This window comes from Xiphophorus couchianus, chromosome 9 (assembly GCF_001444195.1).
Source record: "Xiphophorus couchianus chromosome 9, X_couchianus-1.0, whole genome shotgun sequence".
Taxonomy (NCBI): Eukaryota; Metazoa; Chordata; class Actinopteri; order Cyprinodontiformes; family Poeciliidae; genus Xiphophorus; species Xiphophorus couchianus.
The window spans coordinates 27,108,297-27,132,846 of NC_040236.1; the positions used below are offsets into that span (position 1 = coordinate 27,108,297).

Here is a 24,550-nt window from a genome sequence, read left to right on the forward strand (position 1 = left end):
GCTCTGCTACCTTCCAGAGCTCCTCCAGCTTGTTGATCTGCTGGGCGGTGATCTGACGGGCGCGGAGCTGCTCTTGCTCCGACGGGATCTTCACCAACCAGGACAGGAAGCAGCGGTCCTGGATCAGCGGCTGCCACTGGGAGCTGTCCCAGTTGATGTCTTTCAAGCTGCTCTGGCTCGCGCACGGCTGCCTGCACGCAAAAATTAAATCAGAAAGTAAATATTTAACAAAGACGATTTAATAACTCAGTGGATATTTTACAACCTATTGTGCAAACACAAACCGTGTGGCCCCAAACAAGCCGTGCTTCGGCCTGCAGCTGGAGGCTGCATCACGAATCAATACAGACGTAACAAACTGAACTGTAATCGGAAGGCTCCCACTGAACAGCTTTTCATTAATCTAGATGTAATTTTGTCTTTAGAAACAAATTAAATCAAAGTAGTCAGAAAACTTTCTGGCTTTTTGACCTTTTACATCAACTTCTCAGATTTTCTTGCTCTGAAAAAGGCGAATAAAATATATTTTCCCAGGTTTTGAGATGCAAAGGAGAACAATTCAGAAGCTGTTAACATTTGATTATCTTTGTTAACAAATTCTTAGGAGACCAGAAAATTCTTAGTGAGCTTATAAAGTTGAATGGACCAAAACATCATGCACCTTCAGCACCGCAGACAAAACGACTTCAGAATATGTGTAAAACAAAGCGGGGCTGCAGCTAACTATTACTTTAGTAAATCAACTATTCTGATGATTAATTGAATAAAAATCCAGCAGATTTTTCATTTAACAACCTGGAGCTTTTTTGCATAATGCTAGAAATACATTAGAAGACGCAAATAAACAATTCAAATAATTTTTTAAATAAATTTTATTAGTGAATTTGAACCAGCTGAAGCTAAAACTAAGCCACTTGAGGAGTTTTGGGTAAAATAAAGTTGATTTTTATATTAAATACAATATAGAAAATACATTTTGAACATTTCTGGCTTAATTTCCACTCTTAAGTTGATTTTTTAGCCTCTTTTTCAGTCTGTATACTCTAATTAATTAATCGATTACTACATTAGTTGACAATTATGCCAATAATCAAATAATCTGATTAATCGTTTCAGCCCTAAAACAAAATTGCAGTATTTAGAAACACCACCCAGCAATCAACATCAAAAAAATTTTCTAGCTCGGGTAAGGAAGAGCTAATTAAAAAAAAAGTTAATTCCAACTTTTACTGGAGAGGATTTACTGAAACCGAGCACTCTTCTGATTTAATACTGTATGTTAAAGACATTTCATTGTTGCTGTGATCCTCACATACAATGAGATCAAAAAGTGGCATCAGAAGCAGGTAAGAAAGCTCCAACAAATGATGCATGGAAACTTGAACACAATCATGTGTGGATGTAAAAGCACATATTCAGCATATTGGCAAATAAATCTCCAAACTGTAAAACTAAAATATAAGAATCCAGAATGACAGGTTGCTGAGAATGATTTAGTTTCTGTTTCTGATGAGGTGCGAGACGCTGGGATCATTTATAAGTGAATAAGATCAGCTGATTGTTGGTTTGTAAGGGGCAAAGGTCAGCAAATGTTTAAATATTCCCACCCATATTTAATTCTGCAGTGCAGCATCTTTTACCAGCCAGACTGAGGCAGCCGAGGCGCATCACGTCACACTGCAACAGGTGTGTAAACAAAGTCCAAAGGAACCCAAACCAAAACTATTTTTCAGTTCCAACTCATTTTTAACTTGCCTGAAGCAAAATAAATACAACTTTGTTCACTTAAACTGTTTTTCTTGTATTATCTGATATGTGGCAATTAAAAAATACTTTATAAATCCCAAAGGGAAAGTAAATATAACTATTATTATACAGTTTTCTTTCAGAGATCAGAATGTTTCTGCTCTTACATCAAAGTTACGTCAACACCTACACTGTTGTCGCAGTTCAGTTACCTTCCTAGTTTCTTTTTCTATTAAAATTTCATTAACTGTATTATTTTCCATGACAGAGAACCAACTAGTGGATAAATAAGATTGTTTGAGGTTAGCCACCTAAACAAAGTTTAAAGTCTGTTTAAGGAGCAGATTTGGAAGAGAAGAGAATCTAAAACAATCATTTTAGATCTTGTCAATGTTTCCCCCTCAGAAATATACATAAACTGTGAATCCCTGCTTTTAAACTAAGTCAGCAGAGACATAACTGTTCACTGGACTGTAGAACAAGAAAAAAGTGCTAAAATAGACTTCTCAAAGTAGGAACCTTCGTCATATATTGTTTGTAAGAAGAGTGTAATAGAAAGTTTAGTAGCAGTAATAAACCAGTCTCTGGATGTTTGCCTTTACCTGCAGAGCAGCACCACCACAGAGTCGGCTTTAGCTGGGATGAAGCCCAGCAGGAAGACGTTGCGACAGCCGCAGTTGTAGCACTCCAGCACCGTTTCGCCCAGAGGCCCGTCTTTATGAAGAGTCACCTCTTTACATTTGGCCCTCACCATGTGGTTCACAATGTGGCTGGAGGAGAAACAAAGGACAAATAAAGTCACCAAAGATGCAGGTATAGTTACATATGTACAACTCTGGAAAAAATGAAGAGTCCACTGCACTGAACCTCATTGAAAACCTCCTAGTTATTCCACCAAATATTGATTTCTGAACTCTTCCTGAGTTAAAACTTTAGTATTGTTTCTAAATGAATATGAACTTGTTTTCTCTGCATTATTTGCATCTTTTTCATTATTTTGACCATTTCTCATTTTCTGCAAACAAATACTAAATTTTTGCTTGGATTTTCAGAGACATGTCAGTAGTTCATGGGATAAAAGAACAATGTTTATTTTGCTCAAATATATACCTATAAAAATTAAAATTAAAGAAACTGATCATTTTAAATGCTCTCTAATTTTTTAAATAGCTCTAGTGTTTATTGATAGTATTCTATAATGCATGACAATTGGTCTACATACCACATTTTAAGATTTATTTAATGACACGATATAGTAATTTAGTAATAAACCCCATTTTTGGTAATATTGGTTTCAATGTGACAGAATCAACAGAAAAATACACATTCACATTCCAACAATCTGACTGTTTTCATGCCAACATTTCCTGATTATTGCTGCTGCAGTCATGGTGTGATGATCTTACATTACGTGTGTAAATCAGAGGAAGATGAGACCACAGACCTGCCAGACGTGTTACCACGGCCATTACAGAACCACTTCTTACTGGTGTTGCAGTACACCACACACGCTGGGTCATGGATGCCGCAGTAGCTGCAAAAAAATGACACGTTTCATCCCACAGATCTAGATATTTAGCATTTTACATCATTTAATATTACATTATTTTAAATTCTAACCACAGACTGATCCTGCAAAACAACTTTACAAAAATATATTTATCTTATTTGCCTCTTTAGTAAAAAGTTAATGGTCAACAGCAGCATCTCTCTTATCACTGCTCCACGGAAAACATCTTCCCACTATGGATCACTGTGTCATTCTCAAGTCAAAATCACAGCAGTGTGTGCTTTCAGAAAATGCAGGACAGGTGAAAAAGAACTGTAAACAAAGGAGTGTTTATCTGAAACAAATCTGCACAAAGCAGTGAGTAAAGTTACAAATAGTTTCCAATAAAACGGATGTCACTAATTCAGGATGGTGACGCGCTGCAGTGCTGCTACATCAATGAAAAATAATTTAACAATAAAAGAAATGCTACCTTTTTCTCCCAAGGATCAGACTGCTTACACAACAGCTCAGATTTATATGTTAAAAAATTAACACAGAGAATTTACCTTTAGTGATTTGTAAAATACATAAATGTTTGCTATTATACAAAGAAGCGTGATGTTGGACCACAGATCATATAAATCATGCTATACTTGGAAGACTAGTTTCCTCTGTGAATCAGTTTTAATTACATCATCATTGCAGCACAATTTAAAGCCAAAACCTATAAAACTTAAGCCTTATTTATACCCCCTATTCATAGTGGTTATATAAGACAATTTTCATTTAAACTGCTTGAAAGAAGCAGCTGGAAGAATGAATCCAGTGACACTGACGTGCAACAAAGAACACGTCTGATCAGCTGCTGCATTTGTTTATATTTCCAACTAACTGGAAAGACTCCCGGATGAGTATTTTGAGCCATAAATCTAAAGTGGCATCATCACTAAGGCTGCACAGATATGTATTAAAAACAAGAAAAGCTCTGCACCACTCAACATGTTATTCTACTAAAAATATATGTACACAAACAATGGACGCCAGAGGAAAAAACAGGACAAGCTGGAGAGATTATGTTTCTCAGCTAGTCTGGGAATGCCTGGGGATTCCCCTGGAGGAGCTCCTGCTGAGGCAGCTGTCCCCACAACCTGACCCCAAACTAACCAAAAATAACAGATGGACGATCAAAGACCAGAAGGTTCATCTGAAAGGTGCTACTTTAACATAGTTAGAAACATAAAATGTGTCTCAGGTGACAAAGAGGATTAAGTGTTAGATGAACAATATGGAGAAAAACAGAGCAGTAGAACCACCCAGGATGTTCTGGTTCCTCTCGCGGTACCTGCATGCGTGTATTGGAAGATCTTTGGTGTAGTAGGTGTCTTCTTCATCCTCCTCAAAGTTGAGCTCGCCCAACAACTGGCTGGTTTTGACCACAGAGTCATCCATTCCTCCATTGTGAAGACCCTCATCAGGACCATTGATCTGTCGAATGCGTAGGGAATAAATTACTGGTCCATTTTATGTGATTTTCACCTTCCACATGCGTTTTTTTCCATAAGCGTCATTACAGCTAACTATACTTTCACCGGAGCACAAGCTTCACCAAACAGGTTTACTTATAATTGAGTAAACTTTCTCCAGAGAAGCTGTTCTTCTCCTTGAGAATAGTATTTTAGCCTCTAACATGTGGTAGAGACGATCATTATGAGACAAACTCGGTGCTAACAGACCAGCTAACGGCTGAGGAAGGCGCACAGTGAGGATGTGGACACGTTGACAGATTGTCAACGGTGAAACTACTGTCATCCCAAACGACTGGAGACATTTCCGTGACCCTGTTTTGATTTAGATATCAGAAATAAGGAGGTGAGACAACTGGAGCAACTTTAAGAGTGTACTTAACGGTCTTAGCAAACGTTAGCTTAAGCTAAGCTAAGGAGGCTAGTAGTTTTAATAATAGCGGGCTAGCAGCGGCAAGCTAACGTCAGCACCGCGCCTTCTGCTGAAAATGAAAGCCTCGAACCTGTCCGTCCAACTGGCTCTGGGTCTGGCCTTGTGTTTGCGTCTGGCTCGGAAGAGTGAAGTCGGTGAAGTCGTACTCGGAGCCCTGGGTGTCCGCTCCAAGCAGCTCCGCTTCCTCGGTGTCCAGGAAGGTGAGGGTCTGGGAACTCGGCCCGTACGCCTCCACACTCATTTTCGTCCCTTAACTTTCGCTTTACTCTGCTGTTTCCGGTGCTCGTAACAGACGAATAAACAGCGCGCAGTGTTTATTTGTTGATTTATCTTTCAGAAAGCGTCGCCAAGAGTCCGAATTTGAACCCAAACAAAAATGGAAACGATCAGAACCTCGATAGCTTCAGCGGGACCAACAGCCCAGCGGCGGTGACGAACTTCCCTGCGCCGCGCAATCTGTGACGTAACCGAGGGAGGTGGGGAGGATTGGGGGAACAACACAGACAGATTATTGAAAAAGAGTGTTCACTCTTTGATTATTTAGAAATGTTTCTCTTATTTAATTTTCTAGAATTGGGTTTGTGGTGACACCATGTTCCGTAGCTCTGTTACGTTAATTCTGATTTATTCCTTTTATAAACTGTTCAGATTTATTTTTTGGATGAGGCAGTACACATTTGTATGCAGATGGAATCATTGTTGCACTTACCATTTTACTTTCTGACAGATATGTGTAACCGTGGCAACAAATGTATGTTTTCACAACTGGGAGCAGGTGATTAGCGTCTCAAAAGCTCAAATAACACCTTATTTACCAGAGGAGTTGAAAAGGAGACTTTGCTGATGGACCAAAGCGAATGGGACTAAGTTAAAACCATTTCTTCCATCGATCAAATCACCAACTTCAACATTTATTTACCAGACAGAGACGTAAGGAAAAGCAAAAGCAAATGAGGTGGATTAGCAGTGGCTGCTGACAACAACCGATGGTGTCATTCAGGAAATGCTGCTGTAGAATATTGTCTCCGCTGTCCAAATGTTGAATTGTTGAAATGTGATGAGTCATGTGGTCGGCGTACAGCACCAGTCTTCAGTCAGAGGCATCAGATTACTGACAAGATGGTCTGCTACTGCAAATCCTTCCTGTTTCCTGGTTTATGCCAAAGTATATTTGTGTGTTTGAATGGCAAAAATCCCAGAAATCGATTCAATCTGTGCCAATACTTGAAAGCTGATGTTCAGAAACTCTCCAAGCTTGAATCAAAGTTTGTGGATGCTTTCTTAAAATGATGTCAGTGCTTTTATTCGGCATCACCGCTGAGTTGTAAGAAAATTAAACAGAAAGGTATTTAATGTCATCATTTAATTTCTTTATTTCAAAGCCTTTATTTTACAAAGTGAGATTAAAGACTGTAACAGTGCATAATAACACAAAAAAAAACCTTTCAGAGAATCGTCAACATGTCACAGAGCAAAGATGTAGGTGCACAACTGAGCACACACTGAGATCAAAACCAAAACAGTATTTGTGAGGTAGCCACACGTCTGTACGGACAGCATCGATAATACTTCTCAGATCTGACCCACGAAGAATTAGTAAGGCCTTTTTCAGGACACAAACAGCAACAAGGCACAGGAGAGGGTCAGAGGTCACCTCAAAGGTTAGCTTGAGGCAGAAAATTTGCAGACAGCCTTCTTCACAACCCTCACAAAGCCACAAAATAACCTGCCAATATTTACAACAACTCAGGACAAAGCTGTGCTCTAAGGTTTAATCACTGTAAAGATTTTTAAACACAATGACAGGATGAAATTTAAGTGGCTCCACGATCCAATTTTGTCATCACAACTCTTACCTGGATCCACATATAAACGGCAGTGTTAAAATTAGGGATGATTTACTAAAGCTCAATGAATCCAAGCTGTGTAACAATGTTAAAACATGAACAAGTCTAGCTATAAAAGTTTAAAAAAGCTGCTGAGGCAAACTGAAAAGAAGTGAAGCGCTCTAAACTGTCCTTGGTATTAAAAGAAACAAGACAGCAAAAAGGGAGGCCTGTTTATGTAAAAAAACAAAACACAAAGCTCTGGAATAATAATAATAATAATAATAATAATAATAATAATAAAAACAGAATAAGTAAAACTCAATGAAAGATAAAAATCTCATAATAGTTGGAAAGAAAGAAACAAGTTAAAATGGTCATGGAAAGCTACATGATTCATTTTAAAGTGACAGAAAATAAAAAAAACATGCAACCATTCACATTGTTTGACAAATGCTGTTTCAGAACAGATTAAACCAATTTACAAAAAACAGAAAGTGCAACAGGAATAAAGTTAAAGGCCCAGTTCTGACTGAAAACTCTGCGTCCGACTTCAGTTCGTCAAAATGTCACTTAAAATAAGAAGCTACAATAAAAGTGACTCACTGAGGTCAGAGAGTTTGGATTAGGAAGGAAAAGCTGCACAACCAAGACAGAAAAAACTACATTTGGCTTCGAGCTGCAAACTGCTGGCATTTTTTCCTCAAGAGTTTAAGATGCAATTAATTTACATCTTTAAGCGTCTCGAGTTTAAATACAAAAAAGCATGAAATGATATGGAAATGTAGCATCTGTGTTTAGTTCCCTAATGCCGTTTTACATCAGCTGGATTTTATTGCATTAAAACAATATAAAATAGCACTTTGATTCTGAAATATTCACCGCCTTGGATGCTTTACTCTGTTTAAAGCTTTTATAAATCAATCATTATCAACAAAATTAAACTGTGTTGACAAAAAAATAACCCAAAAAATCCTTTGATGTAAAAGAAAAACAGATTTTGTTAAAATAAAGACAATTAAAAAAAGATGCATACTATAACAAAATGGAAAAAATAAAAATTTTGCTTTTTTATGACTGATTTGTTAAAGAAGCAAGAAAAGGATAAAACATCCAAGGGGTGTATACCTTTTATACCCTACACATTTTGAATATTTTAACTAAACTGAATATCAGACGAATAGAAACTCTGCAAAAACAAAATGCTGTTTTAAAGTTACTTCTAGTGTTTTTTTTAAAGGGGAAAAAAGAAAAACCAAACTGGTTATGAATGAAAATGAATTTCCAAATAGCCAGATTGTTTCTTTAAGAAATCAAATTTGAATCACTGACTCAGATTTTCCTCTGATCTGAAACACTAAAATGGGAGAAACAAACATTTTCCAGTATTTTCTTCGTTTACTAACCTTAAAAGAAATAATTTATTTTTAAATTCTGCCAGGAAACTTAAAAACTTGAGCCTTTTGTCAACAGGTGTGCAGCCGTAAAATCCTGACTTTGAGAAGGTTTCCAGTGAAGGAGATCCGTAAAGTTTCATTGCACAGTCCGGGGTCAGATCTCAGTGGGGCAGATTTATTTATTTCTGTCAGAACTGGGCCAACAAACTGGGGAAGTATGAGCTGGAACCAACCCGTTCCCTGATTTAAATAACCTTTGTAAAGGAAGGCAAATTCACAACTTCTTATAAAGAAAACCGACTCGGAAATAATTCAACACCAAAAGGGAAAGAAGACGGATGAGTTCAGGACACAAAAGGTGACGGAGAATGAAGCTTACAGCTAAACATTTCTACTTAAACCATGTTGTGTTATGTACATTGACATCTTCTAGATATTTAGCAATTGAACATGTAAAAAAAAAAGAAAAAAAATCTCGATCTGATGCTACAGATTCCCAGATGTGTCTCCTACAGTAACCCTAACCCTATAAGGTGCATTAATAGGAGTCACATTTGGGCTTTTAGATCGTATTTAACGTCACATCACAGATTCTTTGTATCTCCGTTTGTGACCAAATATAAATCAAAAGCAGCGACTTGCTCTCGTGTATCTCTTTTAAATCAGATTTTACACTTAAATGTTCCCTTTAGACTCCCATTTTATCTTCTTACCACGGGGAGACATTAAGTGACGAAGGGAAAACAGAAACATATATAGTGATATAAACAAAAGGGCCAAATCTCAAAAGTTCAGTAAATTAAGAGCAAAAAAAAAAAAAAAAAACAAGAAAAGGAAGTTTTGGCTACTTGTGGTCAAGTGCAATTACTCTTGTGTGGCTCGGGGTGGAGACGCTGGAGGGAGGTCACTTAGTGGATGTGCTGCTGGCAGTGGATCTGGTCCTCCGCCTGGTCCAGGAGCTCCAGCATCTCCCTGATGATGGCCTGCAGCGCGCGGCCCAGCTCCTCCCCGCTGTAAGGCTTTCCCAGAGGAGGCACGTGGATGAAGGCGGAGCGGCCGCGGCTCAGGTACAGAGACGTGTAGTAGGTGAAGTCGCAGAGGTACCTGAGAAAAAGAGCAGAAAACGGGACAAATGAAGAGAATAAATTAAAACAAAACAGGATCTGAACTGGAAGCAGGAAGGCCTGTCGCGATAAAGAATAAATGAAAATTATCAACCTCATTTTAGTTTATCAGCTTTATCGTTTCTTCCTGCCCTTTTCTCTTTCTATTGATGTCACTGGATGAAAAAGGCCTTCCTCATTTCCTTAATGGAGGAGTGAACTATTGCCTCAGGCAGTCGGATCTGCCCGTCTTCTCTATCTGAATCTATTGATTATTGAAGGGCAATATAGTATACAGACTTCATAATCTGCACTCTCTTGGTTGAAGGTAGTTTTTATTTCCACTTTGGTTTCATGTTGTTTAGTTTTCTTTGTTAACGGAGACTGAGAATCCATTTTTATCTATTTTTGGTTGTTTTGTTTAACAGTTCCAGTGTTAAATGTTCTTTTGAAAATAGTGGGTTTTTTGGCAGGATGTGCTTACATTATTATGCCATTACCATTACATCAGTTTAAAATTATCTTCAAGCAATATTATTGTTTATCGCAATAATTTTTCAGACAATTAATTGTTCAGCAAAATTTGTTATTGTGACAGGCCTAGGCAGAACAGAAAATTACTATTATTGAGTTATTACTAGGCCTGTCATAATAGTCAAATCAATTAATCACATGATAAATTAAAACAAATTCAATAACTTTGATTTGCATAATTTATCATTTTTCTCTTTTTCTACCAAGAACTGGATATAAAAGTCTTCAGTTTGGTGATTTGGTCTCAACTGGGCTTTATTTTGAAGGACTGTTTTGTTTACAGAGACTTAATTCATTTTATTTCTTATTTCTGTTTATTTCTTGTGGATATTTAAAATGTCTTCCAGTTCCAGTGTTATATGTTCATCAGAATTTAAAGTTTATTGACCTGTAACAATGTGTTCTTGCATTATTGCTTGAAAATGGTCTCAGCACAGCAATATTATCGCTTATCGCAAAAACTTCTGGGACAATTTATCATCCAGGAAAATTTATAATCATGACAGGCCCAGTTATTACAGCTTAAAACATTCAGTTGGTTCAGGTTTTACAACTGAAATCAAATAATAATTTTAATTTACAATAGTGTATGGGGTGAAACAATCAATCAGATTAATATTGAAATAATCTTCAACTAATTTAGTAATTGATAAATCATTAACTGGAGTCAAAGAAAAACCAATTACATGTGCAACAACATGTGCAAAGCAGAAGTTTAGCCAAAACTGGACAAACATATATACATTTTTTGTTTTTGGAGTGAAATTACAGTAATTTCACCACCATTGTAGAAGGAGTGAAATTAATCTGATAAGACAATCTTTTAATAGATGGTAAATTGAAAAAATAAGTAGCTAGATATTGAAAGTTCCAGTTTTATGGATAAATGTGCAAATATATATTTACTCCAGGATATTTAAAAAACTGCATACAATTAAAATAAGCAAAACTAAACTTAGGACTCAAAGCGTTAAAGTGATAATTTACATTTATGTTGAAGCGATGCAGATTAAAAACAGCGAACTCCCATCACAGCGGCTCAGTAACAGATTTTGGGTATAAAAAGAGCAGACAAGTTGCTGCTGCTGCGACTGAGATCCATTCAAGGTTTTCCTTTGGGTTTGTAGCGACTCTGCTGAAGTGTGATCACAGGAACAGAAGCAAAGGTCACACTTTTATTCATCACAACCTATTTTGGTTGCTGCAACACATTTTACATGGAGTCAGAGTGAAATCACTTAAAATCTGCTCCAGTTTTTATTAAAGTTTGTAGTACCAGCACATGGCTTTTAAATCATAATTACTATGAAACCACCAGAGATTAATGCTGCATAGATTTTACTACACCAATAATTCTTCACTGTGAAAATACAAAGAAATAAACTTTCGTACCAAGAGAAAATCCAACATGCAAACGCCATGATTCAAACCCAGGATCCCCTCGATACCAACAGTGTTACTGACTTCTTTCTCCGCTGTGCTGCCCTCTGCTACATTGATCTCTACTCAAAATGGGATTTTTCTCCTTTGTTCCATTTTTGCCTCTGAAACAAGTCAAACCTGGAGAATCTAAAGACCAAGTCAACACTTAACACTCGTTCTTATGTTGCACAAATCATTCCTGAATCTACAGGGTTGGACGATATGATCGAAAAATGTATCATGATATAAACGTTTCATGTCAGCAGAGGCGGGCAGAGTACCCAAAGTTACACCAAAGTAAGAGTAGTAGTACTTCAACATATTTTTATTCAAGTAAAAACTAGCCGTCCATGAAATTACTCAAGAGTAAAAAGTATTTGGTAAAAAGTCTACTCAAATTATCAATCACTTAATTTTTAAAAAGATGAACAAAAATATAAAGTTAAGTGGAAATGTTTGTATTTTAAGGACCAAAATGACAATAATTCATGTAAGTAACTAAAAATAACAAAATTAGGCAAAAGAAAATTTTTTCCAAATCAGTTTCTTTCAATAAAAAAACTTAATAAACTTGAATAAAAACTGCATGTATGTGTCTGTCTGGTGAATTTCTGGTTAAATTGTCCTTCAATCAGTCAGTAGAAAATCCGGAAATTTTACTCAAGAGTAGAAATACTTCAAAATAAAATTACTCAAGTACAAATACTTCAAAATAAAATTACTCAATTGGTAAATTGGACTGAACTTATATAGCGCTTTTCCAGTCATTTTGTCCACTCAAAGCGCTTTACACTAGAGTCACATTCACCCAGTTACACTCACAAACACACTTATACACCGATACGCAGATCGGTAGGAAATTTAGGGTTAAGTGCCTTGCCCAAAGGCACATCAATATGTAGCAGGAGGAAGCTGGAATCAAACCTACGACCTTCCGATCGCAAGACGACCACTCTACCATAGAGCCACAGTTGCCTACTCAAGTACAAATACTTCACAAAAAATACTCAAATAAATGTAGGTAGTTACTACCAACTCTGCAATTCATACAGATAAGTATCGATTAGTTTTTATCTATTTGTTTTAAATTATTCTGAAAATGTTTCTACTTTAGCACGGTAACTTTTTCTTGAAAAGCCAAAAACTACTTTAATGAGCTTTCAAACTTTTTTTTTGCAAAACAGAGGAAAGTATTTTCAATTTTCAGTCAATCAATAAATTAAATTTTATTTCTAAAGCACCTTCCAGCAATAAGGCATTTCAAAGATTTTGATGTTTACATCAACCTTTTCTAATGCAAGCAAGCTTTCAAAAAAAAGGAAAAGTTGTTGATGGAAACCAGAGTTTGGTAGTAACTAGTTACATTTACTTGAGTAACCTTTTAGGAAAAAATACTTTTAGGAGTATTTTTACTCTTACTTAAGTAAAATTTCTGAATTTTCTTCCCACTGAATGAAAAATAAACATGTTTAAACCAAAAATTCACAGAAACAGAACTGCAGTTTTTTTTCAAAAGTTTTATATTTAAAGAAACTGAGTTTTTCTTCTTTTGCCTGATTTTATTATTTTGTGATTTACATAAATTTTTTTCATTTTGGTCCTTAAAATACCAACATTTCCACATAACTTTATATTTTGGTCCATCTGATGATGATTTTCACATTTTAAATGATTGCTTTTTGATCAATACTTTTTAAATTAATTTCTTGGTTGGCTGCTTTTTACTTTTACTTGAGTAAAAACATAATGAAGTGGTTCTGCTCTTATTTGAGTCCATTTTTTGATTTCTCCACCCAGCTCTGATGGAGACACAGAAGAAACAAAACGAAAACAAAGATCCACTTCACCTTCCAGCATCTTTGGAGACAGTCACAGCTACTCCCAGTCCAGCTGTCGCAGTCACTCTCTTGCAGACCGACTCCATGTCAATAACTGAGTTGATACAGTCTGGGCCTCCCACGATGCAACACTGTGAGTCTGGACAGAAGCTGCTGTTGTCCAGGCCTTTGTAGCCGTGATTTCTGCCACACTTCTCCAGCGTCACAGTGGTGGCCATCCCTGAGACTCCCACATGGACGATGAGCTGGACAAGCAACCGATTGTTAGAATCACTAAGGCGGCTTTACAACAATGTTGCTATAGGTTTATGTGGCATAAAACAACTTAAACTGAAGCAAAATGTGTTACTGAAAGTTGTTTTAAGGTCAAAGAGTATGACTGGGTGTAATTTTGTTGAAAGTCTGAACACAGTGTTTATCCAAGAGTCTAATTAGATAAAATCTGAGTCAACAAGACAATATGCAGCTCAGCAAAAAGTTAAGAGACCACTTAAAATGATCAGTTTCTCTGATTTTACTTTTTATAGGTTTAAGTTTGAGTAAAATGAACATTGTTCTTTTATTCTATGAACTACTGACAACATGTCTCTGATAATCCAACCAAAAATTTAGTATTTATTTGCAGAAAATGAGAAATTATCAAAATAACAAATAAGATGTAGTGCTTTCAGACCTCAAATAATTCAAAGAATACAAGTTCATATTCATTTAGAAACAACAATACTAATGTTTTAGCTCAGGAAGAGTTCAGAAATCAATATTTGGTGGAATAACCAGGAGGTTTTCCATCGGGTTCAGTGCAGTGGCTCTTAGTTTTTTCCAGATTCTTCTCAGACATATTAGGGACCAAATTCAACCTTTATAAACACAGTTACAACACCAGATGTATGTGATTTTTTTGTCTTACCCGTGGATGAAATTGCTTCCACAATGAGGGAACCAAACTCTGGACTTTCTGGTACTCTACAGGAACTTCATGTACATGCAGGTCCACATTGTTCCCCAATCCAAGTTTCTTCATTTCCTGACAAAAACAAAACCTTTACGGTTAAAGAAATTCAACAGCAGAAATAATTACAGCAACTATCACTGTTTGACAGAAATAAAACACATTTCTGTGCAGAAGTTCCTGAATTATGACTGATTTTTATTTACCTTTAAAGGTGTGAGACATTTGTAATATTTTAAAGCAGTTTTGAATGCTGTTCAAAGTTGCTCTTTAAAATTTGGGTGATTTTTTTTATAATTTAGTTGCAAATAACTTGTAGAAGTTTGTTTTTCTTCCTTAATTTATTACAGATGCATCTTCAGAGATTCTGTGGTCTTTATTGATCAGTTTATTGATCTTTGAGAATGTGTTCCTGTATTTTTATGTCATTATTGGTATTATAATACTTGAAAATGTTCTCAAAACAACAATATTATTGTTTATCGCAATAAGTTCTGGGACAATTTATCATCCAGCAAAATTTGTTATTGTGACAGGCCTACATATTTCCACCAAAAGTCTCCATTATTCATATTAAAAAAGATGCAATCATAGATTTCATAAGGAAGACAGTTTGTGTTGAATTTACAGCCAGTGGACGTCCACCTCCCCCCCGTCGTCTCAATTTAGGACAGGTCACCGAGGTCGCTGACCCCCTCACTAGTGTTAAAGTAGGTTGGTCTGGCCGTGTCTGTGACCCTGCCTCAATGAGGCCTTTTGTTTGGCTCTAATATCCTTATCAAGTCCGTCTAGACACCCAGACAACCACCATCATCCCCCCACTGCAGCCCCCGACAAACAGCAAGGCGGAGTGTGAAGCCGGCCGGCCGGCGGCCATTAAAGTGTCACATAACTGTCTGAAATACAAACATCTCCAAATGTGAACAAAAACATGTGACACGAACACGGAGGGCATTACAAACTTTAAGTGTTGCTACTGCAAGGAGATATATGTTAGACTTTACTTTCATTTTCTCTCTCTACGTCTTTATGATTAAACATAATATTATTTATGAGGCCAAATAAAACAAACAGATGAAGGTAATACCTGAACTGCTACCCAGCTGGCATTGACAGTGTGTTCTCCAAATGGTCCAAAACCTGCAAGAGACCCAATGTTTACTTTACTCAAGATTACAATCATGACTGTGTAAAAGTAAAAAAAAACAACTTTTAATTATATTCATGCAGAGAAAATGCGATAACTCAGTTTAATTTATAAGAAAGTACAGATGTTATATGTTTTAGTGCTGAACTGCAATTGAAAACAAGCCTGTCATTAAACAAAAAGGTGAAAAACAAACACACTTTCCTACAGAGCAGGAGTAATTATCACCACTTCATGAAGAGCATCATAAAGACTGAAGAAAAATATCTGGACAGCTAATGGTTGTTCAGCCAGGCTTGTTTATATAGGGATATACGACTGATCCCCCCCCTCTCCTTCTCCTCCACCCGTCCCGGGGTCAGCGGGTCCCTGGGGGTTGGGTGGAGAAAGGATCAGTCTGTCTGACAGGCTGCTGAAAAGGAGCAGAGCGAGGGGCCAGCAGCTGCCCGCCGGCCCGCTATTGTGCAGGAACTGTTCCCAAGCAATCTACACATCCAGCCCTTCGGATGGGGCTGCGAGTCTCTGCACTCTTTTGTGTCTGACTGCACAAAATCTCAGTCTGGAGCTCCTGTGTGAAGGCAACAGTCAGGACTGTGCTTTGTGCAGTTAGAAAGCATTGAGTTAATGTAGCGAGATATGAAATCACACCTCGCAAATTTAGTTTAAAAAAATAAAATAAAATCATAAAAACATGTTTTCATTTATCAAAACTGGTAATATTTTAGAATAAGTTTGTTATTTACTGATGGAAAATATATTAACATATTTGATAACTAGAAGCAAGAAGTATTAAACAATGTTTATTGTTTAAGTAAAACAATAAACATAAGAAGAAATATTTTACACATAAAGCAATATAGTACAAACATTAAAGCTCTGAAACATTATTGGACTGCTAATTAATTACAGAACTAATGAGGATACAGATCCTCACTCTTTAAAAGCAAATAAAATTAAAATATAAAAAGTTACAATTAAGGTAAAAACATAATTAAATGTATAAAAGTATCAGAAAAACATCTAATTATTATAAAATGCAGCTTTTTCTTTTCCTTTTGCTGTCAATAGCTATTAATAACTATTAATAAATAATAATAAATTACTTTATTTTAGACAAACAGGATAAGTTATTGCTTAAAACTCGAGATAACGTAGGTTAAAAAATATATTACGTTTAAAGACATGATGCATAAACAATCCAAAAAACAACAACACTGATTTAAGAAAGACAACGTGCAATTATAAATTTATGTTAGAAAAGAAATAATTTGTAAAGTCTTTAGTGCTGTCAAAATAATAAGATGCTCAGCAGCTGTGGATTAAAAGCACGCGAATAACTCTGCAAAGTGAGCAACAAAGCGTTTCTTTCAGGGCACAAGTGCAGCTCAGAACAACCTGACGCCATTAAGGGCAGAGCAGCTGTCATCTTCTCCAACTTTTCCTTTACTTCATTCACTCCCGAGAGCACGACAACAACAGCGCCGAAACCAGACACCGACCTGTCACCACCACAGTCCGGCTGCTGTTATCCATCGCCTGAAATGTCGCCTAGAATCCGTCGCTTCTTCTCGGTTCGTAAACTGAAGCAGATCCCCGCAGAGAGTCGAAGCCCCCCCTAAGCTGACGGCTCCTTCTGCCACAATCAGAGGAAACTAGCCCGTTCTCCTTCATTCTACGTGGTGCGTTGAACGCAACGTCATGACGTTGACGTGAAATTTTCTTCTTCTTCTGTGTCTACTAAGCGGTCGGTAAACTAGCTGGTGATGCACTTACTTACCGCCACCACGTGAATTCTTGTTTTCAGAAACGTGTTATAATGTTTTTCTTTATTTATTTCTTTTACTGTATTTTGTTTTTAAAATTACAACAGTTTTAAGAGTATTTCTTCTTCTTTTTTTAACGGTGTATGCAATGAAAAAAAAAGATTGAACAATCTAGTAAACCTCTGCGTAACACAAGTTTATTTAGTCCAGTGGGCAGGAAAGAGGGTTAGGCCCACAATATATATATATATATATATATATATATATATATATATATATATATTCTGATATTCTGCTTTCTGCATTTTTTTCCATGCACCTATGATTTGTTATTCTAGGATGCACTTGCTGGGGATAAATTGTTGACACAACAATCCCCTCTCAATCCTTTTTTAATGCTGACTCCCTTTTCACTCACTAGACTCGTCTCATTGCTGTACAACTACTCAAAGAGATACATTGAAAGCTATTTCATCTATTAGAAGCAAAAGAAGCATATAGGCACAGGAACTCAAAGCCATTGAAGATGCATGTTTTCAGCAGCAGGGGGCAGCACTATAAGATACGGTCCCCTACCATTAGGAGACGAGGAAGAAGTGTAGGTGGGAAAAGCCGTGTTATTTATCGCAGGAGACAAGAAATAGAAACAAATATAACCATAATGGTGAGTAAATAACAATTTAGTCTGATCGGTTGCTTTATTTTATTAATCTAAAATGCAAATGGTAAGTTTGACTGACAGAAACAACGTTTATAGGTTTGTAAACCAGGAAATTGTTGAGCCGACAGCTAACTGATATTAGCATCTATGGCTAAATGAGGTCTTCGTTACTCAAATAAGTATTTTATGGGTTAGAAACCTGTCTTGTAATTTTATGAATATTCATACTTAGTTCTATGAAGGTCATGTTTTGTCGTTGATACTGTAATATATCTTTATATGACTCCTTGGATACTAATGGATAACGTGTTTGCTGCGGAAAAGACAGCAGTTGCTTTGAGTGCGCTTTATGAAAATATAAACTATGTACTTGTGTTATTTTTCAGCTTCCATTGTCTCTGTTGAAAACTGCCCAGAACCATCCCATGGTGAGGAGACACTCTAACTCCTAAATAATTCAGTTTTAATGCTCACAACTCACACATCGAAGTACAACGTCGTTTGTGAAGCATTTGTTATGATGTGTTTGGCAGAAACATAAGCTAATTATCAGCCTGATGTATACAATTAACTGCAATGTCTTCTGTGCTGCGGACTGATAATTAATTATTTGCGTTCTGTGATGATTTGTTTTGTTTTCCAGCTGGTTGAGCTTAAAAATGGGGAAACCTACAACGGCCACCTGGTGAGCTGCGACAACTGGATGAACATCAACCTGAGAGAAGTCATCTGCACATCCAGGGTAAAGCCGTGGTGAATCACCTTCTAATGTATCCAGATTAAATATGCTTTTTAAGGTCACTTAAAGCATCTCTGAGCTTCAGGGAGCTAGAGAAAGGACTCCAGAACTGGGTGATGTGCTTTGTTTTCCTGGTTTAGTCAGTACGCCAGCAGCAACATTCTGGATCAGCTACAGCTGATTGATTATCTGTTTTTAGGCAGATTTGTAAAGATACTGTTACAGTAATCAGTGCGACTAAAGATGAACACATCTATGAATTTCTCAATATGCTGTTGGGACATTAGTTCTTTAATCCAGGAAATGTTCTTCATGTGATAGAAGGCCAACTTTGTAAGTGTCTTTATGGGTCTCTGTTAAGACGTACAGCAGGGAAAAATCCGGCAGGATTTGGTAAAAGACATGCAAAAAGCATCATCTTTAAATCAAGAAACTACTGTGTATCATATGTTTAGGCTAAAGCTTTTTGTAAATTGTTTCTTCTTTCTAAAATCCTTCCTCTTTGTGAACTTGATTCTACCATTTTTCCTGAGATTTTTTAAAAAAAAAGTTCAAGATGCTGAACTGAATGAAGCTTTTTTCTGAAATATTGATAGAAAATTGGTTAAAAGAGCAAATAAAATGTTTCAGAAAGTTTAAAACAGGTTTAATATTTGACTTGAAATCACCTTAAAATACCAAATAAACTCTGTTCCTTTGTAGCAATTGTTCTTAAAAATTCCTAGCAGTTTCCATTTTTCGTCTTCATGATCGCAACTTCTCATTCAGTCGTTATTTTCATCATTACAAATTTTTTTTCCTGTATCAGAGGCTTTCAGTCTTCAGTGACTAAATTATCAACACTTATTTTCCCCCACAGGATGGAGACAAGTTCTGGAGGATGCCTGAGTGCTACATCCGAGGAAGCACGATCAAGTACCTGCGAATCCCAGATGAGATCATCGACATGGTGAAGGAGGAGGTTCTGTCGAAGGGGCGCGGGCGTGGCGGCTCCCAGCAGAACAAGCAGCAGGGCAAAGGAAGAGGTGGACCCGGCCGAGGTGAACAGAACTACCTCCTGTTTGTTTTCTCTGATAAATGTGCTGCTCAAACTTTCCACAGTTGAATCTCCTGACTTGTTTTACTCCTAGAGGAGATTAGATGTCGGAGTTTAAACACATGGTGATCGTTTGATTTGCAGGTGTGTTTGGCAGCCGCGGCAGAGGGATGTCCGGTCCTGGGCGGGGCCAGCAGCCGCCGACCGATAAGAAAACAGGCAAACCTCAGGGAATGAAGAACCAGCACTGACCCAAGCAGCCCGTTTACTGAGCGGCTCCTGATGCATTCAACACAAAAGCTTTGCTGATTGTATAGATTTTTTTTTATTTGTCTCATCTTCAGAAATTTCTGTCAATCTGTGGAGGAATATCCATCTGTTGTGTTGTGAACAATTTAGCTCAGATCTTTTCATGATGTAGGAAGTGTCCAGTCTGTACGAATATTTTTTTAAATGTCTTTTTATTTACTTTAGTTGTACGTTTGATATGATGACATCAGGGGAAACGTCAGACAGAGAGCTGAAAGGGTTCAGCTCCTGAACTTTAGTTAAAAACATTTTCAAGGTGATGCATGAAAAGATTCTCATATTCTTCATATGGAAAAGTCCAACATAAATTGAGTTTTCTTTTATTTTTCTAACACACATTATTGTAATTTGTGTACAAAAGAACGTGAGAATAAAAAATGTTTTGAAAGCAGTTCATATTTTCCAAAAATATTTATTTTACAATAATGGTTTAATTTACAAATCTGAGATACTTTAGCATCTTTTCATCTCAGTCTAAAAAAATAATAATTTGGTTTTTAAGGATGTTTCATTTACTTTGAAACTAAAAGAATGAAAGAATAAGAGTCAAATCAAAATTAAAGTCTTACAGTATTATTTACATCAAATACACATCGGGATTATTTTATTCCAGAAATAAAATTTTGGGCTTATTTAAAATGTAATCAAAGAGTTAAATTTGTGACAACTTCAAACCAACATTAAATGATTTGATCTGAAGTGTGAAGACCATCTTGAGGATTTATAAATTAAAAATCATTGGCTATAAATCAAAATCATCTATATTCATAGAAACAAAATATTTAAATCTGCTGACAGAATCTAAAGTTTTTCACTGTTTTACAATAAAACATTACAACTCACCAATTAAAAAGATAACTAAGTAGTCAAGATTATTTTTGATGATTTTAATTCCAGTGATGAGTACAATCAAAACAAAAGCAATCACTTATAGGTAAAACATAGTTGATTTCCACCCCCAACAGTACTTTATTAATCACATAATGGTTTGTCAGTGAAGCTAAAATAATAGTAAACTAAAAGTAATCCCTAAGAGTAAAAAGTATTTTAAAAGTACTATTATAAACATAACTTTCAACAGTTCTTGACTTTATATTTCATGTGAAATTCAGCATTTGTCAATTTTTTAAATCAAAATGTTAATATATTTATGGTTAAAGCATAATTGTCTCCACAAAAGAAAAAAACCCACATTATAATATTCAAAAATTAACTTCAGCTTGAAAAATTGTTGTTAGATGACTTAAAATGTCTCTAAACTTTATTACTATTTCATCTGAATTCTCATGAACATTCTGAGATACAAACATAGTAAAATAAGAATAAAAACATGCTAATTTATCACATGCATAATAATTCCATCGTTCTAAACAAAAATTTTATTAAAACAAAACAAAAGAACTTGAAATTTAGTAAATAGAAGCAACAAAAATATTTTTTCTATTAAGTTATTTAAAAATGTAAATTTAAAACAAGTAAAAACATTTTCCCAAGTATGTCCAACATTTTCACCATAAACTCAGAATGATTGTATTGATAAGAGCATTTAATATATCTGTAGTTATGCATTGCTTAATAAATGGGAACATTCAGTAGAATAACAAATATTTAAGTAAAAGAAAAAAAACGTTTGTATTTTTTATGATTTCAAATCTTAAATACACAATGCCAAATTCTTCTGATATAAGTTTTCTAAATAAATCATTCAAAAAAGTAAATGTGTTTAAAACAAGTAAAAATTTTTTTTAAGTATGTCCAATATTTTTTATATAAAACAGCAATATTGTATTGATATGAGAATTTTAAGCTAAAACACGTATCTGTACTTAAACATGTTTCAATAAATTGAAAAAAATAGCAATTTAAGTTAAAAAAGAACAAAAATTAAAATTAATTTCAAATCTTAATAAATTTATCATCCCAAACAGATGACCTAGTTTTATGATACACAACAATCTGAGAATAAAATATTGAATAAATGACATTTTTAGGAGAATAAAAACATTGACTAATAATATGAACTAATGCATCATAAACCAGCTGAGATAATTTTGTTCATGATTGGTTAGAATAAATGATAGTTATAATTACTGTCATAGTGACAAAAAATACTAGAAAAACCTACAGATGTCTTAAAAAGTTTCTTCGTTCAACAAAACAACCAGAAATAAATGGAAAATCTTCAGCAGTCGCCTCATCCCTCCTTCATCCACTCCTCTTTGGATGTGACGATGTATTTCCAAGCCTCCAGAATCTGGGAAAGCTGCAGATTTTCAGGAAAGTTTTCCTCCACATACTTAGGAACCTTTTCTTTTTTCTCATCCATGTAGAGCTGCATCGACTCTATTACACTATGAAAAAAATATCAAGTAAAAATCACTTTATTTTCTCAAGTCTATCAAAAACAAAAGCTTAAGAAACCCAAGCAAGCAGACATGGGGAAAGCTAACTTCATGCTAAATTTAAGGAGTTAATTCAAACCTTCTTTTTAGAAACGAAATCTAGAAAAAAACTGGAAAAACAATCATATTAAAGAGCATAAATTAAATTCAGCTGTGTGTATTTTACCTCCATGAAGGTTCATAGAGATCAGTGATGCGAGGACGGCTCAGAACCAGCAGGATGAACTCGTGCATCTCCAGCAGCCATTGTCCAGCGTTTCCACGAGACATGAAGCCTTTCAGCTCAGCCTTGTTTGGTTCAGTCAGCGGCTCCTTATACTCTACTGCATGCTCCAAAAACGGGTCCTTCATAAATAAACATCAAGCAAAGGCGTATTTATTCAGGTCTACTTACAGTAGAACGCATGTGGATTAAAAGAATACGCTGTTAAACTGCCTTAAACCTTAAAAAGTGCAGTACACTGCAAACTTTATGGAGGTAAAAATTGTTTTAAAAACCCTTCAAAGAGGTCTTATGTGATGCAGCCAAAAAGGAGAAACAAGCTCAAAGATTAAGTTTTTGTTTATGTTGGTTTGTAGACATAAAACAAATGTATTGTTCACTGGATTAGTTGAATAATTATTTTACTATTTTGGGTGTAAAGCTAACTTCATGCTAAATTTAAGGAGTTAATTCAAACTTCCTTTTTAGAAAATAAATCTAGACAGAAGTTGGTATCTTGTAATAACTAGATAATTTCTTGGCGTAACAAAACTTTGCTTTCAAGTTAATGGAAGTGATAATAGATTCTGACTTCTACTCAGCGAAATCCTTCAGTATCTCAGTTAAAAAAGTTTTGTCTGTTTGTAGTTGGACCCACATGCAGGCAGACCAGACGGAGAGTTTAAGTCTTAATTTTGAAAATGAAAAAAAAAAAAGACAATCACAAAGAACAGAAAACACTTTAAAAAAAAAAGGAACCCATAAATAGTGAAATGGGGTAGAAAATTACTTGGAACCATTTCTTAGAGTGTGACCTGAAAAGTGAATACATCAACCTACAGTGATGCACTAAAGCTTAGTACCATATGTTATAGTATGTTTTTGTTGTTTAGTTCACTTTTTTCTGTAAAAGTAGTAGTAATAGAAACATTATATTACAGATTTAACAAATGTAGACTTAAATGACATTACAGTAAAATAGACACGTACCCTTTTAAGAGGCAGCATGTTTTCAGATTTGAGGGAGGAGAGAAATTGCCACAAGAAGACACAATGTTCCAGGTTACATTTCCTCAGAGCCTAAAGAAAACATACCGTTAAGGCAAACATGGAACTACACGTCTAAAGAATTTAAATAGAGTAATGGTGTCACTTTTATATTATTTTTGCTTATTTTGATGATTGTCTAAACAAATAGACAGCATCTGTCTGTCTCTGCCAGAATTACGTACCTTCTGTATGTACTCATCAATGTTCTGGTCCATCTTTAATATGTCGTGGAGGTAAGTGACCAGTGGCATTCTGGGATCACCACCAGTCATTGACAGGAATCCCAGTAGTAGCTCAACAATCTTCAGCGCTTCACACACCTCACTTAACGAGTTGAGCTCTCTGGATATTCTGTTCCGGGTCATCTTGGTAGGCAAGACCTGAAACAGTAAGAAAAACCACCCATGAACATGAATTAATTGCATGTGTATCGTGGGTCCATGTACAAAAATGTACCGTAAGTGTTCATCAAGTTAAGATGTAGTATTTTTGTAAGCAGTGATGTTTGTTTAATATAACTATGCACAGAAAAACATTTGGTAGAACCTTTACTGTCATAGAAAAGTAGAGGGCTTCTCTGACAAAATTGTGCACATTTTAATATATTTTTATTTATGTACTTTTTGGTTATAAATTATATTTATTTTGTTACATTTGAACTTACTTATTTACATATTTTGAAAGCAGTGAGAAGTGCTTAGTGGCCTTCTGGACTTGATAAAGTGCTATAGAAGTATAGGCCTTTGTTTGGGATTTTAATTTTAACTAATCTTTCTCTTATTTCCTAACGCCAGCTACTAGATCACTCGTTTATAGTTACTAACTCATGTTTAATTTTACCAAATTAGCTTTAAGTTCTTACTGAGTTTAGTTATCAACTTATCTTCAATTATCCATTTATTACACACAGACCTACTTCATTTTACTTTCTAATGTACTTAATTATCTACTAATTCAATTACTGATTGTAGATCACTT

The 24,550-nt window shown here is 35.6% G+C and overlaps 4 protein-coding genes across 6 annotated transcripts in view; 1 reads left to right on the plus strand and 3 right to left on the minus strand.

Annotated features, from left to right (window-relative positions):
- The window catches only part of LOC114150704 (regulator of nonsense transcripts 1), a 22,024-nt gene extending 16,365 nt beyond the window's left edge, over nucleotides 1-5,659 (minus strand). For 2 of the 3 annotated variants that reach the window (XM_028027320.1, XM_028027318.1), the window contains exons 1-5: nucleotides 5,265-5,659; nucleotides 4,581-4,723; nucleotides 3,191-3,280; nucleotides 2,349-2,516; nucleotides 11-191 (exon numbers count right to left, since the gene is read on the minus strand). In XM_028027320.1, coding sequence (XP_027883121.1) covers nucleotides 11-191; nucleotides 2,349-2,516; nucleotides 3,191-3,280; nucleotides 4,581-4,723; nucleotides 5,265-5,435 — 753 coding nt within the window. In that variant the 5' untranslated portion in view covers nucleotides 5,436-5,659. The remainder of the gene's footprint in view (nucleotides 1-10; nucleotides 192-2,348; nucleotides 2,517-3,190; nucleotides 3,281-4,580; nucleotides 4,724-5,264) is intronic. The other variant, XM_028027319.1, reaches the window with a different exon arrangement.
- Nucleotides 5,660-6,542: 883 nt separating this feature from the next.
- Nucleotides 6,543-17,089, minus strand: LOC114150718 (pyroglutamyl-peptidase 1). Its single transcript, XM_028027350.1, has 5 exons — nucleotides 16,910-17,089; nucleotides 15,351-15,403; nucleotides 14,222-14,338; nucleotides 13,324-13,559; nucleotides 6,543-9,521 (listed from the first exon to the last, which is right to left on the minus strand). The coding sequence occupies exons 1-5, from the start codon at nucleotides 16,941-16,943 to the stop codon at nucleotides 9,326-9,328; spliced, it is 636 nt and encodes a 211-aa protein (XP_027883151.1). The 5' UTR covers nucleotides 16,944-17,089; the 3' UTR covers nucleotides 6,543-9,325.
- A 595-nt stretch (nucleotides 17,090-17,684) lies between these two features.
- On the plus strand, nucleotides 17,685-20,309 carry lsm4 (LSM4 homolog, U6 small nuclear RNA and mRNA degradation associated). Its single transcript, XM_028027351.1, has 5 exons — nucleotides 17,685-17,837; nucleotides 18,221-18,262; nucleotides 18,478-18,576; nucleotides 19,433-19,613; nucleotides 19,754-20,309. Exons 1-5 carry the CDS (start codon nucleotides 17,700-17,702, stop codon nucleotides 19,858-19,860), a joined length of 567 nt encoding a protein of 188 aa, XP_027883152.1. The 5' UTR covers nucleotides 17,685-17,699; the 3' UTR covers nucleotides 19,861-20,309.
- A 481-nt stretch (nucleotides 20,310-20,790) lies between these two features.
- The window catches only part of LOC114150702 (E3 ubiquitin-protein ligase rnf213-alpha-like), a 59,461-nt gene continuing 55,701 nt past the window's right edge, over nucleotides 20,791-24,550 (minus strand). The window contains 4 exon segments of the mRNA XM_028027307.1: nucleotides 20,791-22,269; nucleotides 22,487-22,665; nucleotides 23,513-23,602; nucleotides 23,755-23,952. Of these exon segments, the coding sequence (XP_027883108.1) occupies nucleotides 22,113-22,269; nucleotides 22,487-22,665; nucleotides 23,513-23,602; nucleotides 23,755-23,952 (624 nt within the window). The 3' untranslated portion in view covers nucleotides 20,791-22,112.